General features: G+C 40.4%; 1 protein-coding gene and 1 long non-coding RNA gene across 8 annotated transcripts in view; one reads left to right on the top strand and one right to left on the bottom strand.

Annotated features, from left to right (window-relative positions):
• Positions 1-7,690: 7,690 nt before the first annotated feature.
• On the bottom strand, positions 7,691-12,208 carry LOC109199078 (uncharacterized). 2 transcript variants are annotated; one of them, XR_003220992.1, is made up of 4 exons: positions 12,120-12,208; positions 8,310-8,461; positions 8,043-8,235; positions 7,691-7,921 (listed from the first exon to the last, which is right to left on the bottom strand). It is a non-coding gene; the product is annotated as an uncharacterized LOC109199078 (long non-coding RNA). The 2 variants fall into 2 exon arrangements; XR_002059579.2 differs by lacking the exon at positions 12,120-12,208 and having other exon boundaries at positions 8,310-9,508.
• whrna (whirlin a) overlaps positions 12,168-24,800 on the top strand; it is a 186,401-nt gene continuing 173,768 nt past the window's right edge. For 2 of the 6 annotated variants that reach the window (XM_019354423.2, XM_019354419.2), the window contains exon 1: positions 12,168-13,763. In XM_019354423.2, the coding sequence (XP_019209968.1) occupies positions 13,020-13,763 (744 nt within the window). In that variant the 5' untranslated portion in view covers positions 12,168-13,019. The remainder of the gene's footprint in view (positions 13,764-24,800) is intronic. The other 4 variants (XR_002059577.2, XM_019354420.2, XM_019354421.2 and 1 more) reach the window with 3 other exon arrangements.

The raw sequence follows: 24,800 nt of genomic DNA, 5'->3' as shown, positions 1-24,800 counted from the left end.
GTGTGTGGGCCTGTTTGTTCGTATAAATTGTCTGAAACTGTGTCAGCTGTCCATCCTCTGCTGACATTCCTGCAGCAGCGGCCCCTGATAAAATAATCAATCACAAACCAACGCAGCATGGGTATTTTTAGGTTTGGATCAATGCTGTGTGCTGAAGTCAGTGGGCAGGCCAGTCAAATTGCCACAATCAGGAGTGTTTATTATTATGTTAACCTCAGCAGAAATTAATTGCTTTAGCCAGATGTCCTCTGTGATTGCAAATCATGTCTGCTTGTAATCATAATAGTTTGGCCTCAGAACACATAATGGCTGATTAACACAAAGGCTTTTGTAAAGCTTTGGTATCTTTGATGTTGTCCCAAATCTGTTTAATCTGGCAGTAAATAAGAAAAGAAATTGATTAAATAATATATAATACCAGATATATTTTTAATGCACTCTCTCTTTATTAACTTATCTTTGGATTGTATGTTTTTCTGTTTAAAAAATTGCTTTGTAGGTGGGTTACAGATCAATTTCATACTGTGAGCCACCTTCTGCAAAAAACAGAAAAGACTGAATAGAAACCCAATTTCTTAGCGCATGTCGACTGTCTTTGGTTCTCGTCACACCCTGTTGAGACTCCCTTTCAAACACCATGAAAGCTTCTCCACAGGGAGCTACTCATGTAGAAAATTGGATAAACTAGAATGCAAATTCACAAAAGTGCTGCCCTGATTTTATTTGATTTAAGCCCTGTTTAAGCAGTGAGATGTGCGGCGTGTGTGTCATTTAGATGTCTCTTTTCAGGTCAAGAAGGCTGTTTTATTTCAACATACTCGGGAGGATGGCCATTAACATCCTCACACAGTAAGACCGTGCTTCCTTCTTTTGGAAATAAGAGATACATGAAAAAGTTCAAGAATTGATTCATTGGAGTTGTGCTTTACAGGATGTTTATAGTAATACATGTATATGAGTCTAATAATAATAATAATAATACATTAGCAAAACTTTTAAAAGAAACCCCCACATCTCCCACAAACTTAGAACCGATCATGAGAGTTCTCTACCTGTAAAAATATTTGAACACGTTATGATTTATTGTATCATCGCACAGTCAGAGCTAGTGTTGAGAAGCTGTTCCACCATTTTTTTAATCTCACTGTAGAGAAATTGATTGCCCTTCAGCAGAGGGCATAAGTGAGATAGGCCTCAGTGTATGTAAGTAAACGGTGCTAACATGAAAAAAAAAATGTCTTTATGTAGACGAGAAAGGGACACACACTTTTTCCCCAAAATTTAGTATTTTTAATATGATTACGGACATTACATATAGTTACACTTGTGCCCTGAGAGACATATTAATTATATTAATTGCATTTCTGAAAGTATTAAAAAACTTATTGTTGTTGTTGTTGTTTTTTAAATAAATGTCAGTTTTGGCACACTAATACTTAAAATGTTCAACACCTTTATGTTATAACTATGCTAACTCATGAATGGTGTTTTTTTTTTATTTCATCAGTTATTAACAAGTATTTAATGGATCACAATAAATCTGTTCATTTTCATTAAATTGTTATTATATGGATCACCTCACATTTAGGACAGCACCATCGTCGTCCTTTTTGATCAAATTACTGTAGATATAATACTAAACAGCCTGACTTTTGTTATGTGTTGTCCATAGCAACAATATTATCATGCTAACATGACAAAGGCGCTTATTATGGCAAAGACATTATCTGTTAAACACAGAGAACACAGTTCTGTTGGGACTATTGTAGCAATATATTTGCATCATGTTACAGATTGTGTGTTTCACAGTGTATCCAAAGTTCAGATCTCTGTTCCATAAAGCAACTCAGTGCAGATTTACATAGGTAATTGTATTTCAAGTAATTCAAATATTAGTATTTTTTTTAAGAAGAAAACTTCATGGCGACATTGATTAATTCAAAGTTTTACTTTCTTCCTGTAGTGTCTTCCCTTAAATTTGTATACATCATTTGGAGCACCTTCTTTTCATTTCCGCCATCTTCCAGTTAAATCCTATAAGGTTGCAGTGAGCCTTGTACTTAAAACCAAATTAAACCTCCTCTCAGCTGAACAGTCACAGCTGTATTTGAAAGTTAATCGTTGGGACAAGATCAATGTTGCATGACTCATTAATGACTCCAGTCTGAGAGTATTAATGTTTCCGTACTCTCAGTTCATCTTACCTGCAGTCAGTTTCCTCCTACACACTGTTAAGCTGTTGTCTTACACATACAGGTCACACTTTTCTACTCGACTTTCTTGTGTATTCAATTTGTACGTTTAGAGAAGGTGCACGATGCTGATGGAGATTTTTTTCTCAGGATTAAGTGTCCCTCTGTATTGTTTAAGTCCATTTAAATGCAGTGAACATGTTAAGAATAGCTTCAGGTTTCTTTCCTGACTGATTCTTATTGAAAAAAAAATACATCTAGTGTTATTTAAAAAAAAAAAAAAAAGGATAAGTATTTGGGCATTAGGTGTTTCGGAGTAACATGAGTGCAATGACATTATTTAGATAGCACAACCAGCCTGCTAGATGGTCAAATCAAGCCCACTTTGGAAAGTGTGAAAATTGCTGAGAGTTGCAAGCTGCTGTTTAATGTACTTTGTACCAGAAAGCACTGTGCTGGATACAGTTAGAGTCACATCATGAGAGAGGTTGCCAGAGCTGCTAATTTACAAAGACATCACTCGCGGCCTGCCATACTAGACTAAAGCAAAGCACTACAGAAATGTTTGCATGTATATATATATATATATTTTTTTTTGCACTGCTGCCTTACAGTAAGAAAGTCTCAGGTTTGAATCTATAAGCCAGCTTGGATATTTTACAGACTTGGGTCTAGATGATGTTAAAGATGGTGGATATTCCTACCGTGGTCATTTAAGGCACACAGCTCTGGCTGTACACGTATAAACACCCGTATAAACACCACCACCTGCTGTGCAAACATCCAGCTTATGAGGGGGAGCCAATCAGAAGGAAGCTAAAACAGCTTGGTTGAGAAAGAGGATGAACAGAGGGAATACACAGCAGTAAAAATCATGGATCCGGTCTTTTATCCTGCCTCCCTCCCCTCATCCTAAACTGGTCTTGGCAGATGGCTACCCTGACCTGAGCCTGGTTCTGCCAATGGTTTCTTCCCATTAAAAGGGAGTTTTCCATTCCCACTGTTGCCGAGTGCTTGCTTATAGGCGCTCTTGTTATTGTTTGAGTTTTCTCTGTATTACTGAAGTGTCTTTACCTTACAATTTAAAGCACCTGGAGGCAACTGTTGTTGTGATTTGGGGCAAAATAAGTAAAACTTAATTTAATTTAATTTAATTTAATTTTTGTTGAAGGCTGTGAGGCAACCTTCACCTACTCTTCATTAAGAACCCGTATCTGTTTTGTCTGGTTAAAACCAAACCCTCAATTTTGGCCCTTTAAGTGCAAACATTGTGCCAAAAGAACTGCAGAGGTAGCTTATAATTCTTTATGACTTCATCACTAAGTGCGTCCTTTCAAACCACTCACAGTCCTTTGACCTGTTCCTATATAATGATATTGATTTCTTCAGTTTTAATCATAACACCCTTTTGTTTAAAACACACTTTTTATTTAGCCCATTTATCTCCCATTTCATGAAAACTGATGACTCTGTTAAGCTTTTAATCATAAGTAGTTAAGCCTATTAAGCAAAGTATTTAAGCCTTGTTAAGCCTTCAGAATGATTACACTTAACCATGAAATTTAATTGGGAATAGGTAGCCTTTTTATTTTGGGAAATTCCCATACCCTGTTCCTACTGATCAGCTAAAGGGAACAACATGCAGCCTTTATTTTTTGTCTGACATCACTGGTTAGCTCACAGCAGTCATCTCTTCATTAGCACATTAATTGCTCTGCTGCTATGAGAGAATCTGTCTTTATCTATCACTGGGATTGCATTGCTGGGCGTTTAGCTAAGAGTTTATGCAGTGAAAATTGAAAACTGTGATAAGAGCCAAAATCATTAGGTCTGTGGGTGTTCTCTACAGCTCATTGTGTTCATTGGCCCTTCTTTTGTCTTTCTGTCTGTCCTCCTCTCTCTCTCTGTCATTCAGTTTCTGTGTCACACACTGAGCTCTGTATCTGCTCTGTTTGTTGTGCTGTGGGTGTTCTTCCATTAAATTGCTGTTTGGCTTTGCAGTGTTTTGGCTTTACAGTGAAAAGCCACTCAGAAGGGCCCAATCCGGCCATTACTTTCCATCCCAGAACCCTCTGGCTGAGAACCACTGTGCTGCATCCATCCATCTATCCATCCCTCCATCCATTAGCAGCAGACTAAGCAGGGTATTACAGATGTTCTTCTCCCTAGCACCTATGGTTCACTGAGCTCATCAGCATCTGATATTTAAGGAGCAGCTCAACACCAAGTCATCAGAGTGAGCCAGTGTAACTCAGTGTAACTCAGTGAGACAGTGAATTGGCTCGCTCTGAGTTACACTTATCATTACTTACTTGTGGTCCTATATCTGTGTTCCCATGTAACTGCCAAAGAAAGAGACCTTAAAACCTACCTGAAATTTATACTCCCCATTAAGGATTCTGTTTGGAGGCTCACCATCTAGCCTCACGCGCCAGCCCACTCTGCTACTCCTTTCACCAGGACAAGCCAGTGCACCTCCTTCAAGCTCATCTATCAGATTTCTGCAACAAGACTCCTGTGGTTCTCATTCATACAAAAACATTTGTAAATAACCCAAATTAAACGTTTCCCTGCCAGACTTGGGTCTTGCTTAAGAGTTCAGTTGCGTACTTTGGCCTTGACAGAGGCATTTCCAGGCCAGGTGACACATATAATCTTTCAGCAAATTCTGGGTTGACCCCTGGTTCCCCCTTAGTTTGGGCATGCCTTGAAGGGATCCTCATTTTATGCCCCAACTGGCCCCTTTCAACATGAAGAAAAAGCAGCTCCGAGCTCTCTCTGCAAGTCTGAGCTCCCCATCCTATCTCTAAGGCTAAGCATAGCAAGCCTAAAGAAGGAATATATTCTCAAACCCCTACATACAGATCTGGGCTTGAAGCAGTGGCCTTCTTGCTGTGAAGTTTTGGAAAAGTTCTAACAACCTTAAATACATGCAAACTGAACTAAACATGCCATAGTTTTAAGGCTGGTTGCAGAACAAAGTGTGCACTGAAAGACCACATAAGAATGTCACTGTAAAACAAAATAGCTAAAAACTATGATTTTTGCTCAATTTACTTGTTTCATAATCACTGAAAGTCAAATTTGCAAACCCACACCAAATTCTATTTTGTCCTATAAATCCAATGTGAAGACTTTTTTTTAATGGTGCATAATGGGGTTTATTTAAAACGTACTATTTGCTGGACAAACTTAATCTATTTTGCTTAACATCGTTTATCCACCTCCACTACTGCTGGCCACAGACTCACTGTGGAGCCTAAAGCTCATTACAATGAGCAACTCCTTTCACGTCATCAATGTAATGATAATCTTACCACCCATTTTTGGTCAGTAGAAATGGCCAACTATAGAAACTGCAAAACTTGAAGTAATGAAATGTCATTGTGTCATTTCCAGCGGTCTTAAAAAAGAACATTTATCCAAATTTGGATAACATAGATATAGATAGACAGTCACAATTTTTCCTCAAACCCTAAAATCACTACTTTGCAAGTGTTCACTGTCATTCTAATTTTACTGTGAAACCAATTTTGCACTCACCTTTTATTGTTTGTCACACTGAAAGCTGCAATTGGAAACATTTTCGTTATTGTAGGCCGCAATATGTCCTCTCAACGAGACAGGATTATTGTCCAAAGACATTTTGCAGCCGTGCTGGTGATTTATGTCTGACCAGGCTGACTTCTACAACCAGCCCCTGTCTTACACTAAGCACTTGGGGAAACCATTTCTTAGATTGTGGTGAGTTAGACATGGATTAAATTTTTAATAAATCCAAGACTCGTGCAATTTTCTTACACTTTCTACAGAATACTCTAGATTACACTCTAGATTTTTCAGTTATGAAACTGCTCTTTATTCCTTTGTATCTATTCTGCATTTTTTCACTCCAGAAAGCCACTTGCCTAGTTTCATGGTAAAACAAACAACATCCAAAAACAGGAACAAACCACTAGTAGCTGCTGTAATAGCCTCCAGAATCTGGATTACTAAGTGTTGCCGTTGATGTAGGGTGACTGGGCCAGGCTTGCAGAAGCAGCTGGTCAATCCAGAGGCTGGATGGTGTCAAGGACCTGGGTTTGAGGGACCGAGGGTTCACGAGCAGTCTTTGGACTTGTTTATATTTTTGATGGCATGTGTGTGTGTGTTGTGCTGCAGTCCCTGTTTTCCTGCTTGCAGGTGTGTGTGTGTGTGTGTGTGTGTAGGCTGGTTTACATGCACCATCAGGCCTGATGAGTGTGCCCTGCCAGGCCAGGTGGCTGGCCACACCCAACGATGATGACACACACCTGCAGCTGATCAGCTTCGTCGGGGGAGCTACTAAGCAGTGCGGCTGAGCTGTCTTCGACGCTGAATCGTTGTGTGACTACCCGTCGGTGTTCTCAGCAAAGTCAGTGAGTGTTAGTCTGTCGCTATTTAGGTGTGTGTTAACGGCTGCCTCTGGATTTTCCAGCAGGAGTGCAAGAATGAGAGGGCAGTGAGTGCGAAGACACGGAACGGGAATGGGGCGCATGGGGATTCGTAGTTGTGTAATTATTTACTACACTGTAAATAAACGTACTGCTTTCATCGCAGAGTCCTGCGTTTGGATTCTATTATATATAGTATTAAGATATGTCTATACTGGAACTAAAGGATATGTAATGTTATCGGTGTGGGTAAAGATATGGGTATGTGAGTTTGTGATTTAAAAAGTTCTCCAACTGAACTACTACACAGTATTCACTGAATCAGAGTTAATTAGACTTTTTCCAGTGCAACATTCCTTCAGAGTCATTTACTTTTGACTTCTGTTAACATCATTTTTAACAGCATAACCAACCATATATATAGTAATTACCTTATGAAACTTAACAATAAAAAACTGGCAAATAAAAAATACTTTCAGAAATGTTAAATATTTTTAAATCATTAAGATTACATAAACCTCTAGCCCACAGGTGTTGAACTCCAGGCCTCGAGGGCCGGTGTCCTGCAGGTTTTACATGTGTCCTTTATCCAACACAGCTGATTCAAATGGCTAAATTACCTCCTCAACGTGTCTTGCAGTTATCCAGAAGCCTGGTAATGAACTAATCATTTGATTCAGGTGTGTTGACCCAGGGTGTTATCTAAAACCTGCAGGACACCGGCCCTCGAGGCCTGGAGTTCGACACCCCTGCTCTAGCCCCATGTTAGCTGGGATAGGCTCCCGCCCCCCGACGACCCTGACAGGGTAAGCAGAAGAGAATGGATGAATGAGTAGGCCATGAGCTCTACAGAGGTTGGACACCCAAAAATAAAGACATCACTTTGTATACCACAGCAGCATCATTAATAGTCTTACCCTGGCCAGCCCTGTAGAAATGGTCTCCGTCTACCAGTAGCACCCACTGAAAAGTGGGGCCACACCAACTCAATCTTTACCAACCACTTTGCTGGTAATACTACATGCCCCTTCAGGCTTTTCCCCCCAAATGAAATGCAAAGTATGATGGATGATGGATATTTCAGACTAATTGGAAAGGTGACGGTAGTGAGCAATCCAAAGGTACAGTAGCAGGAATATTTGGAGCAGTTGAGAGATGCAAACGGACAAACATAATGTTATAATTACCAAAAGTTGACTCTGAAAGCAACCGTTTTGAAAGCTTTATTTACAGGTGTTTGGAATTTAACAATGCTGGAAATAGCAGCAGGGAATTGTGCAGGTAAGAGTCTGATTGCAGGAACATGGCGGGAAATCACTGCCAGAAAAAAACAAAACAAAAACACGACTTAGACTCAGCGAGAGGTAAGTGTTTCAAAGGCAATATTAATTTCAGAATGAAGTGGAGCCAGTTATCTTGGTCAGCAGACAGCAGACACTGGCTGGAAGAGTCCAGGGAGGAGGGGGTAGAGCAGTGAAGAGTGGGGCAGACAACTAAGTTACAGGTGAGTATTCCCTAGGTAGCTGGTAGCCAACTTGTGATCACAGGTTGAAGTGCCTGCGGGGTTGCACTCAGGAATACCCACAGCAATGCAGGAATGACAAAGAGGAAACTTCAGCCACCAGGAATCACTGGAAACAGACAAGAGGAAGGTGAAACAGGGCACAAAGCAAAAATGAGCTCTGAGCATTAGGGAGCCAATTACCACCATCGAAATGACAACAATCTGGAGAATGAAGGCACAAGCAGGTCTTTAAATGCTTCTCGCTGATGAGAGGATGAGAGACAGAAGTGACGGCTGAACCCTGGGAAACAGAGCAGGTGGGCCCAGCCAGAACAGCCGTCCCATAAATCCACCTGAGAACAGAGAGAGAGAGAGAGAAAGTAAAGTAAAACACAAAAACCTCCGGATTGCCCCGGCCACCACACATAAAGGGCAGACCAGGCATAAGTTTTTAACTTTTATGGGCAGAGATGCATGCCCGCACATTCCTGTAGTGATCTGGAATGACAAGATTTAACAGTATTTACTAAATGAGTCTGTAGCAAATGCCAGAACTGTTTATCCCTGTTACCAGTATCACTGTGACTGTTTTGATAATTAGTAACTTGTTTAATCAGTCAAAAACTGTGAAATACTCTCTGGTTTGACTTTCTCACATATTTGATTGTTGCCTTTTTCTGTTTTCTGTCAACTTTTGTTGTCGTTGTTGTTGTTTTTAAGCTGCTGTCTAAAGAAAAAACAAGTAAGGACAATTAATTTGTAAAATTGGTGTTGGAAATAATTTTCTGATTAATGTCTAATAGAGAGACAGTTGTAGACACAATATGAAGCAATTTTTCCATGGAAACAAACTATCAATATCCCAATGAGCTTATTTGAAGGAAGAAGATTGACACTGGGAAGCGAGTCATTAACTGATAAACCTCCTGTGAAACTATGCATATCGTTTGAAATGCTTTTGTTTTTATCTCAGTTCCCTGGGTTGCCGCCTGCTGACAGTTCTGCTGTGTCACTTTCAAAAAGCAGAGTGCTGACTTCATCTGTGATTTCAATCGGCTCTGCCTTAACCTCATTTGTTCCTTTAATGGTCAGTGCATTCTCTGTCTTATTGATTCATTTCCAAAGACCATTTTCATTTTCCGAGTCTGTTGGTCCATTTTCAACCTCACTAATTACTTTGACATTAGTAATTTTGTCACCCAGCACACCCGGGATCATAATTTCAAATTAAAATGTCACAATGGTTCTTTTTCTGAGAGCAGTCAGCCTTACCACTGCTTCAGTTACTGGTTAATAAAGTGGAATGGATATCTGCACTGGCTTCAGTTTTAAAGGAAGACTCAGCTCTGAAGCTCTGCCCAAACTGCACACCGCCATTTGTCAACACAATGGCCTTGGAGCACAGGGTTTCATTTTGCAGTTGATATCGTCACAGTTTTGTTCTTGTGATCGATCACTCTGGGAGCCGAGCTCAAGTCCACTTTGCTCCTTTTGGCTATAGCTTGAGGCTTCATGGATCAAGGATTGCTAGTTAAACTCCAGAGAGAGACCTGCAGACAAAGATCAATTCCTATTCAGAAAAGGTGGATTACAGGAAAAAAGGATCAGAGACAGATACACTGACTTGATGCTGTGTGGTGTTTTCCTTTTGCAAAGTGAGATTTAAGATACAAAAAAAGACCTTTAAAGTGTTTTATGTCAGTAGAGTGAAACTTTTAGGTTAGAGCTGACAAGACCAGTAAGAAAATGCTGAAACTGTTTATGCTAAATGGACTTTTTATTGTGACAAAAATATATTTTTCTCCTTTGTCAGGTCATAAGATGACTGTGAGACCCACAAATTATTTCATATGTTAATCTGGTTCCTGAAATCACTGAATAAACATCATAATAAACGGTGATTTGATAACAAAGCGTTGCACTAAGTGGCTTTGATTACCCAGACCTAGTAATACCAACACAGGCCCTGATCAGACTGTATTTAAAAAATGGACGTAGATTCCAAGTCTGAAAAGTCAAGCCACTGTGGAAGTGCTTGTATTTATTGGCCAATAGGGGGCAGTCCCTGTGGTTACAAGAAGAACTGCTGAATCTGTCACTGGTTGAAGTATTGCACCAAAAACCTCGTAGTGATTGCTTTTGTTGCTAGCAGATTTCCACGGTTTCCTGTAGTTTTTCATATTTTTCTACAAATATTCTCTAACTACTAACCCAGCGGAAGTAAAACTTGAAAAATCAGAAATAAAGGAGAATCCCCTTCAAAGTAAAAGTTGTGTCTTTTGACTTTGAAAGTGAACCTTCTCCAGTTCCGGTTTGTGTCATACTTTCACAGTTTCACTACAGCTCAGAGAGTAGCTGGACCATGTTTGTCGTCAAGTCCTTCACTTCCACTCACATACTGCAGCAATATGCTAGCAATGAAATCAACCACAAGGAGGTTTGGGAATGCACATTTTTCCCTACCGACAGGTCGTTGCCAGGAGATTGCCAGGCCTGTGTGAGTGGGGCCTTATTCACTTAAACCCACATTATCACACATCAAAGACAACACATACAGTTATGTGTTTAGTGGTCATGTGTTTGAAATCCTTCGTTGAAGTCTATGAGAAAGCAACACTCACCTCATCTGCTCTGTGACCTCAGTAAATTCTTTCCTGATGACTTGATAAACTCTATCAATAGTTTCAAGTCAAAATAAATACTGCATTTTGTAAATTATGGTCATTATTTTAGTCATAAAGGATGATAAACCAGAATATGGCAATGTCAGGTCTTTCAGTTTCAGTCAGAGCCACCTTTTGCTCGTGACATCCTGTTTCAACACCAATATGTCAAACCCAATCCGCTCAAAAATTCTTAATGGACCTAATGGATCATTTTGAAGTGGCTACATAAATATATTTTACATACAATCTATAGTTGTGCCTCGCAGCAAGCCATATTACTCATTACGTATTACATAGCATGTAAAATTCCATCAAAAATGCTGCTAAAAGATCCAACAGCACAGACACATTCAACAGTTCCAGTTTAGTAACGCTTTGGTTTAGTTACTCTTTTACTAACTTAGCCAAGCACAACTGCCACTCTGCCATGCCCTAGTTCAGGGGTAGGGAACTCCAGGCCTCGAGAGCCGGTGTCCTGCAGGTTTTAGATGTGTCCTTGATCCAACACAGCTGATTTAAATGGCTAAATTAGCTCCTCAACATGTCTTGAAGTTCTCCAGAGGCCTGGTAATGAACTAATCATTTGATTCAGGTGTGGTGACCCAGGGTGATATCTAAAACCTGCAGGACACCGGCTCTCGAGGACTAACGTTCCCTACCCCTGCCCTAGTTTGTCTCAGCCCTAATCTAAAGGCTTAAAATGGTAAATTACACACAAAAAATCTTATAGTACGGTAGTTATAAAGACTGTTTTTGCACTAAGCAAAAATAATAGTAATAGTAATACATTTATTATTTCAAGCAGATATGAAGCTGGAAGCCAGATCATGTGTAGTCGTGTGTGTGCTTCACCTGTACAGCAGCTTGCTAACCAAACAAACTGGTGTGAGCTGATAACTTTGCACTGCACTGTTCTAATCATATGTGGTAATTTCTAGCTACTGTACCCACCTGAAACATAAACAGAAAACATGGAAGTGACTGTTTCTCTTTATTTTTTTCACAACCTAAGGTTTCACCATTATGCAAGATAGCTACATGTAAAAGATCAGACTCTTGTATAGAGCCACTTTTCATACCATATGCATCAGGGCACAGAGCTGCACAAATAAATAAAACCAAATGTTTTCTAAACCAGTTTTCTACATTAAAAAAATAAATATTTCCAATCAGACGTTCATGTGTTTGTCGACACTTTGTTCTTGGTTCCTCTTGTGCCACCCCATTTATAAAATCCTTCAAACGACCCTGAGTAAAGAGCAGTTTAATGTTGTGTCTAATTAAAGATCCATTTACTAACTTATTGGTGTCAGTTGTGACACGAGTGCTTGTTGCTAATTCCCACCTACTAATTGGCTGCATGAGGTTGCGTCATTTCCTGACAGGGGACGGTCAGACGCGAGAGATCCGCCAGTCTTTGCTCAGTCGCTGTAGTAACGTCTGGGAAGCGGACTCTGAGCTGCAGGTCACCGCCGCACTTCAAGCAAACGGATAATAAACGGATAATAAAAACAAAAACCAACAAAGCTCTCTCGTGTGGATGTGCATAGATAGATATTTTTTTGCGAGCTTGAAGTCGTTTGGAAGTAAAACAGTGACCACAGCGGGATATTGAACTCCTCGGGACGCAGGGCAGGAGCCTAAAAATAAGTTTTCATCCTTTTCTGTTTTCTTCATCGACGGAATTGTTATTCCTTTTTGCCGAATTTGTTGGACTGAATGCGTGTAATTTTCAGTCCCGGTGTTTATTCTGACCTGGAGTGGGGCTGTTGACGGCGAGGCGGACACCAGAGAAGCGGCAGCTCGGTAGCCACCTGACCTCCTGGAAAATAAGACGGCAGCTGATGACACGCAGGCTGAGAGCTTTACGTGGCATATTAGTAAGCTCACTGACGGAGTGGGACGAGTTTTCCACGCGGCTGTTACATTCCCAGCCTTGACGCACCGTTTGCGCGTGAAGTTTGCGGAATACTGTTAGCGATATCTAATCAATATTAACGAAATAATTTGGGTGAACGCTGACACTGAGTTGGGTATAATTCTCTGAACTTCTTCTTTCGTGTCTGCGAGAATAACAGCCTGAAGTGGTTCATCTGTCTGTACCGGAGACCATGGGTATTACCGCGCTGCAAGTGCTCCAGTGGTCGTGATGCCAAGCGCCGGTCTGATCCCGCGCGTCCATCCCGTTATGTGCGCTCTCTAACCCCGCAGAAGTGTGGTGCCGTGTCCCGGTCACACCGCCAGGATGAGCAGCACCGACCTGGAGCGCATGTCGCTCAGCTCTTCGGCAAACTCTGTGGCGTCCAGCGCACGGACGCTGTCGGCTAACGTGAGGAAGCTGCACAACGCGCTCAACCTCCTGCTCAACGATTTCGAGAGGGAGCAGTTCATCCACTGCCTGAATGTCTACCACTCCAAACGCAACGTGTACGACCTGGTGCAGACCCTCAATGTCATCCTCAACGCGCCCAGCAAACGGCAACTTCTGCCCATGTTGCGGCTGGTGATCCCTCGCTCCGATCAGCTCCTTTTCGAGCAGTACACCTCGGAGGGCCTTTACTTAAAGTCGGATTTAGTTGCAAGCAACGGACATGCCGAGCCGCCCCCGGGCGAATTCCTCAGCGCAAGCCCGACGCCCCCGGGGCATTTCTCTCCGAACAACCCCCCCGAATTTCAAGTGGCGCTGCGGGGCTCTCCGGACAGCTTCAGCACCAGCAGCGACGGGACAGCTCCCCTGGTACCTCTTCTCGGGAGGAACTTTATCCACGAGCCGCCCGGTGAGCTGCGCCAGGTCACCATGAAGCGGCACAAGAGCAACGAGGGCCTGGGCTTCAGCATTCGCGGCGGCTCGGAGCACGGAGTCGGGATCTACGTGTCCCTGGTGGAGCCCGGGAGCTTGGCGGAGAAAGAGGGTCTCCGGGTCGGTGACCAGATCATGAAAGTCAACGACAAAGTCTTCGATAAAGTCACCCATGCTGAAGCAGTGAAGGTAAGCGTTGCATTTTTCTTACACAGCCGAAGCAAAATTCTCTTTATAATAAACAATACATGTATGTTATTAGCTCCCAGCAACATTGAACTGGCACGAACTCCTGGGAACTACTTCTGCTCTAGACCTCGATATCCCGTGTATGATTATCTCCCGTCTCGTATTAATTACGTGTTTGGCCTCTGTGTCTGAAATTGACCTCTTGGCACTAACAAGCTCCGATGTGTTCAGGGGAATTAATTTTGTCCACTGAAAGCAGCTTCGTAATATCACTACGCATGTGCTGTAGCAACACTGGAGTGTCAGCTTTAAACTACTACTTCTAGGAAGCTCGTATGTAACCAGACACCTTCAAAGCAGCTGGTAACCATAGAAGCCTGTGTGTGTGTGTGTGTGTGTGTTTGTGTGCGTGAAAGGAGGTCATTTCTTTAACGCTATAACTTAGAATAAAGATGACTTTATCCCCGAGCACTACTGTTAATGACATTGAGCGCAAAGGACGCCTATTAGTAAATGAGGTGATAAAAGAGCATGTGCGAATAAGTGTGCAGGGCAGATTGATTTAGGAGGAATTCTATTGAGGACTTGGTTTTATGAGTCTTGTGAACTGTCCATGGTGCTGAAGAGTCCTCTTAACTCTTTTACCTCTTCATCCTGACTTTTTCCCCTTTGGCTCCGTTCTTACCCTCATAGTGATCTTTGTTGTGATTGCACTCATTCACACCCAGGTTGTACTCACACCACAAGCAATCACAGTTCAAAAACACAAGTCAGTTTTAGCAGGGTTGTAAAGTTGCGTCTCACTTTAATTGTTTTATGTTGTTAAGAGATTCAGAAACTCACTTTTTTAATGCATAATTACACTGAATATGTAAATATACACTCACCAGCTATTTTTAGTATGCTTGTACCAAATTGGACCTTCTTTTTCCTTTAGAACTAAGAACCCCCCTCATAGATGTGGGTCCATATTGACATGGATAGCATTAAACAGTTGCTGCAGATTTATCAGCTGCACATCCTCCATACTAATCTCCCATTCCACCACTTTCCAAAGGTGCCCTGTTGGGTTGGGATCTGTGACTGTGGAGGCCATTTGAGTACAGTAAAGTCATTGTAATGTTCCCAGTTTGAGCTGATTTGAGCTTTGTGACATGGTGCATTGTCCTGCTGGAAACAGCCATCAGAAAATGGGTACACCGTGGTCATAAAGGGATGGACATGGTCAGCAATAATAGTCAGGTGGGCTGTGGAGTTCAGTACTGGGGCATTTTGCTGGTGTGTCGTAATCATTATGTGTTGTTGGTCTGGTCTCTCATGGAAAAGAGATTTCATTTCAGAGAAACCTCTTGTCAGAGTTTAGAATACCAGTTTATGGAGCCGGCACATGGAAAAAGGAGCTCGTTAAACACTTTTAGTGTCCATAGGATTTATTTTTCTGACACCAGCTGGAAGTATTAGTTAACAAGATTTAGTAAGTTACAATGGCAATTAAAGATAATGAGAAATGCTCACTTGGTTTCCTATGACATAAAATGCGTTCACTTTTTCTACATTGCCATGTGCTGTCTTTGGCCCGTGGGCCACACCTTGAGAACCATGGTTTCACCACATGGATCTTTTGCACTCAGAGAGTAGAAGTTCTCTGTTAAAGTATACGAGCTAAAGAAAAGTAGCCACCCAAAGTGCCAGATATCTGTAAGCTGCTTTTTAAAATGGTGGTTATCTGTAGTTGAAAGGTCACTGTTATGTTCCCTCCAGCGACCATGGATTATAGCTCAGATTGAGTCCTTTCTAACCTTCACTGGTCTTCAAAAAGTCATCCAGGCTCTGTCTGGTCTCGTCTGGGTTTTTGTAATTCACTTTATTCAGGGCTCAGCCACATGGCAATCCCCCATCTGCGTTTAATCCAAAAAACTGCACCTGTAGGCTTTTGGCTAATGCTTAGACATGAGAACATTTTATGCATCTTTTCCTTCCCCATGGTTGCTTTAGGACAAGTTTCGGGCTTTGCGGGGTCAGGGTCTCTGACACATAATATTTAACCTCCTATTGTTTACGGGCCCTCTGTTATCGTCTCTTCATTCCTGGTGTATTCTGTATCGTTTCTTATTGTAGCTTTGTTCATTTGATCTGCCCAGAAGGGAGACACATAGGACATATACTTTCATAACTTTTTAGTACGTTGAAGTGAAGCATTCATTGTCCTATTTTTGTCTTAATAATACATTCTCTTAAATCTGCTGACTACAGTCTTTCACAAAACTGCAGGAGACTGTGACTGTGCCTCATTTATGCATTGGCTGGAATACTAATGGCATGTCTTAGTTGTTTTTTTTTCTCCATCATTTCAAGTTGCCTCTTATCTGTGGAACAAATGCCGTTCATCATTGCTATTGTAAATGAAGAAGTGGAGCATTCTCATCCCTTAATTCCCGTTGTCAGAATTCAGCTGCTCTATATTGACGATAGCATGTCTATACCTGTGACTGCTGCTAGTTACCGCTGCTGCATGCCCTAGTGCTGTTATTAGCTGCAAAGTGCAGGCATCCAGCCAGCAGGAGAGGAGCCTTGTCTAAGATAAAGTCCCCCCGGAGGTCATTAATGCTTGAGTTCAGTTATTTTTATGCCTTCTCAGTTTGGACTAAATTTTATTACAGGCTTTTAGAACTGTAATCAATTTAACCTTTTAAACTCCAGGCCCACTTGCAAGTCCATTAATACAAACTCATGTTGTGCAACCAAACATTGTAAAATATAGTTTATATTCAGGTCAAGATGCTGGGTGACATTGTTTTTAATCTTGTGCTGCATCACTTCTTGTTTGTACACCCTAAAGCTTAATTTGTAATTTTAGGGATGCACCTTGAAATACCTGTGTGTGTGTGTGTGTGTGTGTGTGTGTGTGTGTGTGTGTGTGTGTGTGTGTGTGTGTGTGTATTTTCTTGTTTTTGTTGTCTTTGATGTCATCTATCCTCCTTTTCAACAAGAGAAACAAATACATTTTCATTATCTGTTTTAAAGTCTTTTATCCTTCCATCACAATGTCTTTGAACATTTATTCGGCACAAAATTGATGGGAAACAAAAGATAAACATCAAACACTGCCATCGGAAAATGTCATCCTCCTAGCTGATTTGCCAATGGCAGTCATCAATGAGAGGGGAATTTTTAGATGTGGCATCTGCTTATTTGGTGAAGTCCCAAGAGATCATGCACAGCAGGGCTCTTTTCTGTATGATAAATGGATTGTGTGGATGACCTGGAAGCCATTTGGCCTGTGTTTATATCTGTGAGCACAGTCAGCGGCAAAGCAGATTTTTGGCCACCAATAACAAATCAATATCAGTTTAAGTGCACCCTATATTTGGAACATTGTTACCGGTTTACCTCTTGCCCGACAGCTCTTCCTGCTGAGGAAGTGAAGCAGTTACACTCTACCAAGCTCCACTGATAAAAGCAGTGATTTTACCCCTTAAAACACAGGAGTTGTTTGTCTACCACTTCTCAGTGTTATAATACGTTAATTCAGAACTTAACCACACAAAGTGGCTGAACAATGAGCTGGTCCTGTTTTCTGTGAGGTAAAGATGACTGCTTTTGTCAGTTTTGTCTGGTGGTTTTAAAAGACCATTTCTTTCTGAACGTGTTGTTTCTCCAAATCAAGAACTTTGTTGACTGTTGCCACATATCCAGTTGCAGCATTAAAATAAGCTATGCAGTTTCTGGAGAAATTGCTGTGGGACTGTTGCTGTTATGGGATTTTGGTCTGTGGCTTGCTGCTAAAAATTTGGTGGTAAATAGGTTTTTATTCTGAAAATGGCAATATTCCTGAGCATCATGCTAATTTTTTAAAATGACCTATGGGATTTTATTTAGAAAATTTCACAGTGTTAAATTATCTCGATCTTCAGTAAGTATTTGGAGGCCTTCAGTTTTGAAAGAAGTGAGAGCGTCAATTAAATTCCTTTATTATTCTTATTATCTTGGGATTTTTATTTTGAATATCAGAGATATATCTGACACTGGTGATTTTTTTTTTTTTAACAGTTAACTGTTAAGGCTTTTATTTGAAAAATCTCCCATCGTTAGAGCACCTTGATGACATCCAATAAATAGTTGGAGGCTTTTATTTTGAATAAGTAAGAGTGGAAATGATCCAACTTATTTTGGAAATTCCACTCTTTTTTCTTCTTCTTTCTTTTTTTAAAAGCATATTGTTCTTCTAAGAAACTGGTGACTTTTATGTTCAAACTTGTTGATGCTATCTACTGCTGGAGCAGTGCTGTCTCTCCAATTTATGTCGTTATATTGCACAAATTATATTATTTATTTTAAAAAACAGATAAATCTCACAACTCTGGTCTCTGCTTTGATAACTGGCTCTCTTCAGTTAGCATTTCTGTATGAGTTGAAGCTTGGTTTCAGGATTTTCTACAATAATCAAAGCTGATATGTTTGCCTGATACATCGTTGCATCTCTAAATAGTTTTCTCATTTGACTCCTTAAACAACAAACCAAATCACATCTAATAAACTTTGCTGATGATTAACTGACTGAATCTCTGTGTTTATAGTCCTTTCAAAATCCAACAGCCACGTCTGTGAAGCTCAGTGAATCTAAGCTTCTGTCATTTGTGACAGATGAAATTTCACCACTGAATAAGCAGCTGTCTGGACGCTCTTGATGAATCCAGCTGTGACAGCAATTCATCTCGGCAGTCTCGTCGCCTTGAACTGAACTCCGGTCGCACCGAGTATCCAACTTCAAGCCTCAGTTTTAATTTATGTTTTTAACGCTAAACCAAATGTTATTAAGGTGGAAATTGTTGCAGCCCTAAATTCTAATCTTCAAGTCCAGAAATAGTTTTCTGGCACATTTACTAAGTGGTTCGGGCTGAGCGATCTCATTAGCTCTGTTTTCAGCAGGAACAGGCAGCTGTTTTTCCACCAAAGATGCTTTGACTTGATTGACCACAAAAACATTTTTAAAACATGTTGATGTTAATCCCAAAGGCAACCTCAAGCAACCTCTGCCTCTATGAACGGTTACCAAGAACAATCCCCTCATTTGTAACCCTCCTGGTGACATCATACAAACTCATTAACTTGTAATCACTTGGAATGCATCCAATAATTGCTTGTTTTTAAGTTTTGTACTGCAACTATATCCTCTTTAAGATCACATTAACGCAGTAAAGATGCCATTGCACTGAGCTCTCTGAATTAAATTCGGAGTGAGGTATAATAACATGCAAAGTGGGTTAAACATCTGCAGACTCTTCACAGCAGGCAGTCCGGTGCCGTCTGCATGTTGGCACTGCTGAGCTAGACCAACCTCCGTCACAACCCTGGATTGGGCTCCGAGCTATGAATCAATTAATAGTATAACGAGATTTCTATCTGCCTCCCACCATCTAATCGACACACTGACCATTAGCAGTCTGCGGAGCTGCTCCGGGCCACTCGGCTCCCATTCCTCTAACTTGTGGCCAAGTGTTTGCATGTCAATGTCCCTGGCAGCAGACTATGTGTCGACCCAGTGAATTTAGACAGCGGCCAAGTTTTCATCTCTTATTTAATCCCCCTCACTCTCTGGTCCCTTTGCAGGATGGTGATAAAAAAGCAACTGTTCCAAACACAGAAGAGGCACACAGTATTTCTTCAGCTCACTGTAGGCTGAGGGAGACAGGTAAACATATCGAAAAGCAAACTCATCTCTTATCTTTTGTGTTCTTCGCTGGCTCTCTGTTTGTTCTTTGTGCTGCTACATCGCCGCTCCTCTTTTGTTTCTTCCTCAAATCCTCCTCAGACTTGAAACCAATTAAATTAACAAAATCAGAGAGCCTGTGGCTGATGGTGAGACAAGACTGCCTGCCTTATTGTTAACAATGTCTCTGGCCAGGAAAGCAAAATTGATGTCCTTATCCCTATCCTGTCACATCTTCTGACTACCCGGCACGCCGCAGAGAAGATGATTAATGAAAAGCTGGTGCTGGGTAGATGCATACTTGGTTGCTAACCCTGGCTCTGGAGACTGAGGCCAAGGCAGGCTTTTAGGAAGAGGAGCGAGTCGGAAAGAAATTCAGCTGTAAGCTGAATTTCGTCATCGGGGGGGAAACAACAATCTACTGCTTTCAGAGGCCATCTCCGAACATGGGTTTGCTAAAGTGTAGTGGATTAAGCCTGTGGAGAAGTATACAGGAGGGAAAGGACGGTGTGAATGAGTAATGTGCTGATGATAAAATTAGACGCAGAGGCTTATTTAAAGCCAAGCCTGTTGTTGTGGCGGGATTATTGATGCTATTTGTGGGTCTGAGATAGCAGTAAAGGAAAGAACATGCAACAATCTGGATAAGCAAATGAGCAATAGATTTACTTCAGTGAAAATCAAGACTTCCACATAGTTGCTAATGAATTAAACAGAGTTGTACAGAATGATCTTTAATGATGGATTTTGACTGCATGACATGTTTGCTAAAAAACTGCTTTTGGCTCATCGAACAGAGATGGACCAAAATGATAATTTGCAGCTGTGTTCATTGTTATTCCGCCTAGTAAATGTGTGTATATCTGCTTTGATTTGTACTTGTTAGAAACCTTTCTTTAGCTGGTAGTTGCTCTGCTTTCTTCACCATCTGAAAAAAGGACACTGACTCACAGAACATCTGATGTGGTGCGCACGTTTAAACACAGGATCCAAAAAGGCCACTCCATTGATTTATTGGCTGCCATTAACAACAGTTAGGTGGATGAATGGTTGGATGATTATTTCTTTCTATACCTGAAATGAGATGGAAAAACAAAAAGTAAATACAATTATAGACTAAGTTAAAATGCCAGTGGTAACATTTTTTTAATGATTTGAATCAACCAGGCCACCACGTGTTCAGCTTCAGTCATTAATGTATCCATCATGCTGGTCTTTTAATTGCCTTTAAGGTAATACACACAGGAACTGAATGTAAGAGAAGTTTATTTGTCTGCAACAGACCGGGAACCTTTCAAGGGCGTACCCTCTCTCTGGCTCTGTGACAACTGAGGGAGCAGCCCACCCACCAGCAGCACTGAACTGGATAATTAATGAATGGGCCACGGCCCCCTGGTGGGGTGTGAAGGTACTGGAACCTGAACTCATCTTGTATCTTATCAGTAGAGGGAACTGAAAAAGGAGCAGTAGCTGTCAGGCGGCAAAATGGAAGATGTTAAAGGAGAATTAGCCACGTTCTTTACATAAAATCTAAAAGCAAGGTGAAATGTAAAAGCAAATAAAAAAATGAAAGAGTTAAAAACCTAAAAATTGCTCACATGAAGTAGAATAGGCTAATAAAAATAAAGTATAATGAAAAGACAAAATAAGATTGAAATGATAAAAAAGAATGTAGCACAAATGAATAAAAAAGAAGCTCAATAAATAAATTAATTGAATGTCATGTAAAATGCTGAACATATATAAGCCACTATAAGAGCGTTTAGACAGGAATTAATTACAATTCAAATTAATAAAGAACTAATAAAAGAGGAAAAAAATATGACCAAAAATACAAAAACATTACACAAAAGTAGAGTGCATTGTTACAAATGAGAAACGATTTGAAAAGCCAGTCTGCAGCTCTCTGAGGGTTTGTTCCAGATCTGGAGAGGGGGCATAGAGATAGAAATTAGAGCCGTTTCAAAGGACCTGAGGGCACTGGATGGTTAATAACATAGCAGTCGGTCAGAAATGTTTTTTGACCATTTTTTTCCTGTTTTTTTTTTTTTGTCATAGTTTGACAGTCAGGAGCCTGCATAAAGATCTGAGAACTGCCGCATTATGAGCCATTTTCACGGTCTCAGCGAGCACTCGAGAAGCGACGTTCTGAATTAGCTGCAGCTGTCTGATCATCTCTTTAGAGAAGCCTGTAAATGCTCATTACAATAGTCGAGTTGGCTTAAGATGGACAAGCTTTTTGAAGTCCTGCTGAGACACAAGTAATTTAATCCTTAACAATTCAAGGACTGAAGGCGGACTGCAAAGCAGTGACTAGACATTCAAACAATCATGAAACATCTGTACCCAGTAAATGTAAAAATAAATAAATAAATGATTGCTTAGCCAGAGGTTGTTTGGTTTCCCCGATGTATAAATCCCAGCAAGCCTCCTGGCACTGTGTACACTATATTACTTCTCTTCGTGCTGGACAACTGGATCCTTGGGGTGGACAAATTTTTGGCGGAGCGTGTTTTTGGGATGTAAACACCAAAGTGGGGCACTTAACTTGTAACTAAACACTATGACATACATATAATACTTATATATTAGTCTGGATATGACAATAAATATTAATCTTTTTTTCCGACAAGGAGGAAATATGAGATGAAAGCGCCTGCCGATGTCTTCAGCACAGAGACAGACCAGGGACTGAATCATCTGCCAAGCTGCCAAGAATCCCAGCTCAGAGTTTCACTATGAGGGCGGAAAAAAAGCAGAAAAATGATAAGAGAGAAAATAATTCTGACCCAGCCTGACAGGAAAAAAGTGGGAGTATGTGACGGATAGACCAGTTGTGCACGTGTTCCCAACAACGACACAGCGAAAAGAGTTTGTTTAAAAAGTCTTTCACCACCACTGTTTGCAGTTCAGAACTCTGAACTTAGGTTGTTACAGCTGGTTAAGAGCTGTCTGGAATAAACAGGTTTGAGTGCCTTTAGGCTTGGCCTCTGGCCTTGTGTTTACATACTTGTGTTCCTTCATCTCGAATCACACTGACAGCAGATTTGCCTACTGCATCACCAGAGTTCAGAGTGCATCTTGATGCCTTAAGGCATCCTGAAGGTCAACATTTGTGCTGTTTACTAAAGAGCAGAGGCCACAAATGTTGAGCTCACAGCTAAGGAAAGAAAAATTCCTCCTCTTTCCTTATTCCCAGCTGAACTGCAGCTAACATAGTCATGAGCAAGATAATTAACATCTAATGGATTACGCGACCCAGAGTTAAAGAATTCATTGCTGCATGTTGCTGAAAATGATTAATGAAAATGATGAAAACATGCATACCTAACGAGCCTTTCAGGATGCACAAAACTCTAAAACCAGACCAGTTCACAAGTTGTTTTTGGCCTTTTTCTGCATACATGTTTCCATTTATTACAGACTTTAAAAGTCTATTGCCTTACATAAGCACTTTGCTGGGGCGTTTGACAGCATTTTCTTTCACAAGAGGCTCATTTACTGGTGAAAATGCACACTCCTACAAGTAATTCATATTTACAATATAAAAATCTCAGTGTACTTGATATGATTTGTATGAAAGGTGCACTGTTTAATGGTCTGTATGAATGCAGTAGCCTGTAGACAATGCCACATCTGTTTCATGTCTTACTGAACTTTTCATGATGAAGCGAAGGGAACTTTAGCTGTAAAGATTTTTCTGGTTATGTAAGTAATCATTTAAAAAGAAACCTTGACCCATAACGCTTTAGCCAGAGCTTTATTATTTTTAGATCGTTATTAACACTGGCAATATTCATGAGAATTGATTTTTCTCTGCTGCAAAGACAAAAAAAAAAAAAAAAAAACATTGGCAAGAAAGTAAAGCTAAGTCTTTTTCAGTATGAATTAGTCACTGGGACAGGAGAAGTGAGAAACTTTTGCATTTCATTCATCTCAAAGTTTTTCCAGTAAGAGCACAGTGTATGAGCCATTTATATTCCATAAATACTACATGCACAAGTGAAGTTTGAGATTTTTGGGGCTATTTTTTGCTTCCATGACACAAAAATGTCCAAAATATTTTGGGCAAATTGGTCCACCTTAACTGAGACAATGCATCATTTATAGACCAATTTTCACAAACTGGTAATACAAAACAGGTTTTATAAGTAAACAACTGGGAAAGTTTCATGGTGATATCTGGTAATTAAATATTTTAACCAGTGAATAAATGTTATAAATAAATAAAAATGTAGAAAAGTTTTACAGTTCGTATTTTTAGAGGATGGTTTCTTAATTTTTTCTCAATCTCTCAAAATGTTCACTTCAGTAGTGCTTACATACACCAAACCTACAAGTTTTGATTAATTTTTTGTTCAAGCTAAAGATTTTTACAGAGTTTGTTTATGTAGTGTCACTTAAAGAACATTTTGACTCCCAAAGGAAAAAAAAAACCTTTGACTTTAATGTGCAAAAAACCCAACCCTGAAACAAGCTATTTTGAACTCAGATTTTCCTGGTATTCAAATTTCTCTTGTGGGAATTATGCAAATTATTGCATATTTCAATAGCTAAATGCCTCATTAACTTGAATATAATATTTCTAACAACTAATAAATATGTTTTTAATGTAAGTACCAAATATGTATTAATTTGTTGACTATTCCCCTGTAAGAAAGACACTGTGGGGGAACAGTCGGTAAATGAACATGAATGTCAAATAATTTGCATTTTGACAGCTTTCAACCAGTGTCTGATTCAGTCTGTTATACTGTTGGCGCCCCAGTTAAAAAATAATTTTAATGTGAATGCAATGCAGTCCTGTGATTGCTTGAAACTTTGATATTTAATGCAAGTTTTACTTTGAAAGGGTTTTCTGCACTTGTGATCAGTGTTGATTTGATGGTTCTGTAACAAAATCAAGAAATAGATTTTGATTTATGCTTGTAAGGATTATTTTATTTGGGCAGCAGCTGCTTGTAATTTAAGGGAGGAGATTGAAGTGTTGCGCTGGCTGGAACACTGTGATTTACCCAACGAGCAGGTGTCTCTTTGAAAACTGCCCTTGCGGGTACCCTTGAGCAAGACACTTAGCACCTAACTGCTCTACTGGCCAACAGTTATTTGGCCACCATCTTGTACTGGCTGGCTTCCAGTTGTGACAGTGTGTGTGGCTGTACAAGTGTGAAATGAGTCATGACATAAGTTTGGAGGATCAGCGCTTCTCCTCCTCCTTATTATTCTTACATGTGACAGCTTGAACTCTCTGCCTCAAGGACAAAGGTACCGCTGCAACGATCCCCTGATGCTGGTCTTTGCCTTTTCTGTCATATCGTCTGCAAGTT

The sequence above is a fragment of the Oreochromis niloticus genome, linkage group LG7 (genome assembly GCF_001858045.2).
Source record: "Oreochromis niloticus isolate F11D_XX linkage group LG7, O_niloticus_UMD_NMBU, whole genome shotgun sequence".
In the NCBI taxonomy this organism is placed as follows: domain Eukaryota; kingdom Metazoa; phylum Chordata; class Actinopteri; order Cichliformes; family Cichlidae; genus Oreochromis; species Oreochromis niloticus.
This window is presented reverse-complemented; position numbering and strand designations above follow the sequence as displayed.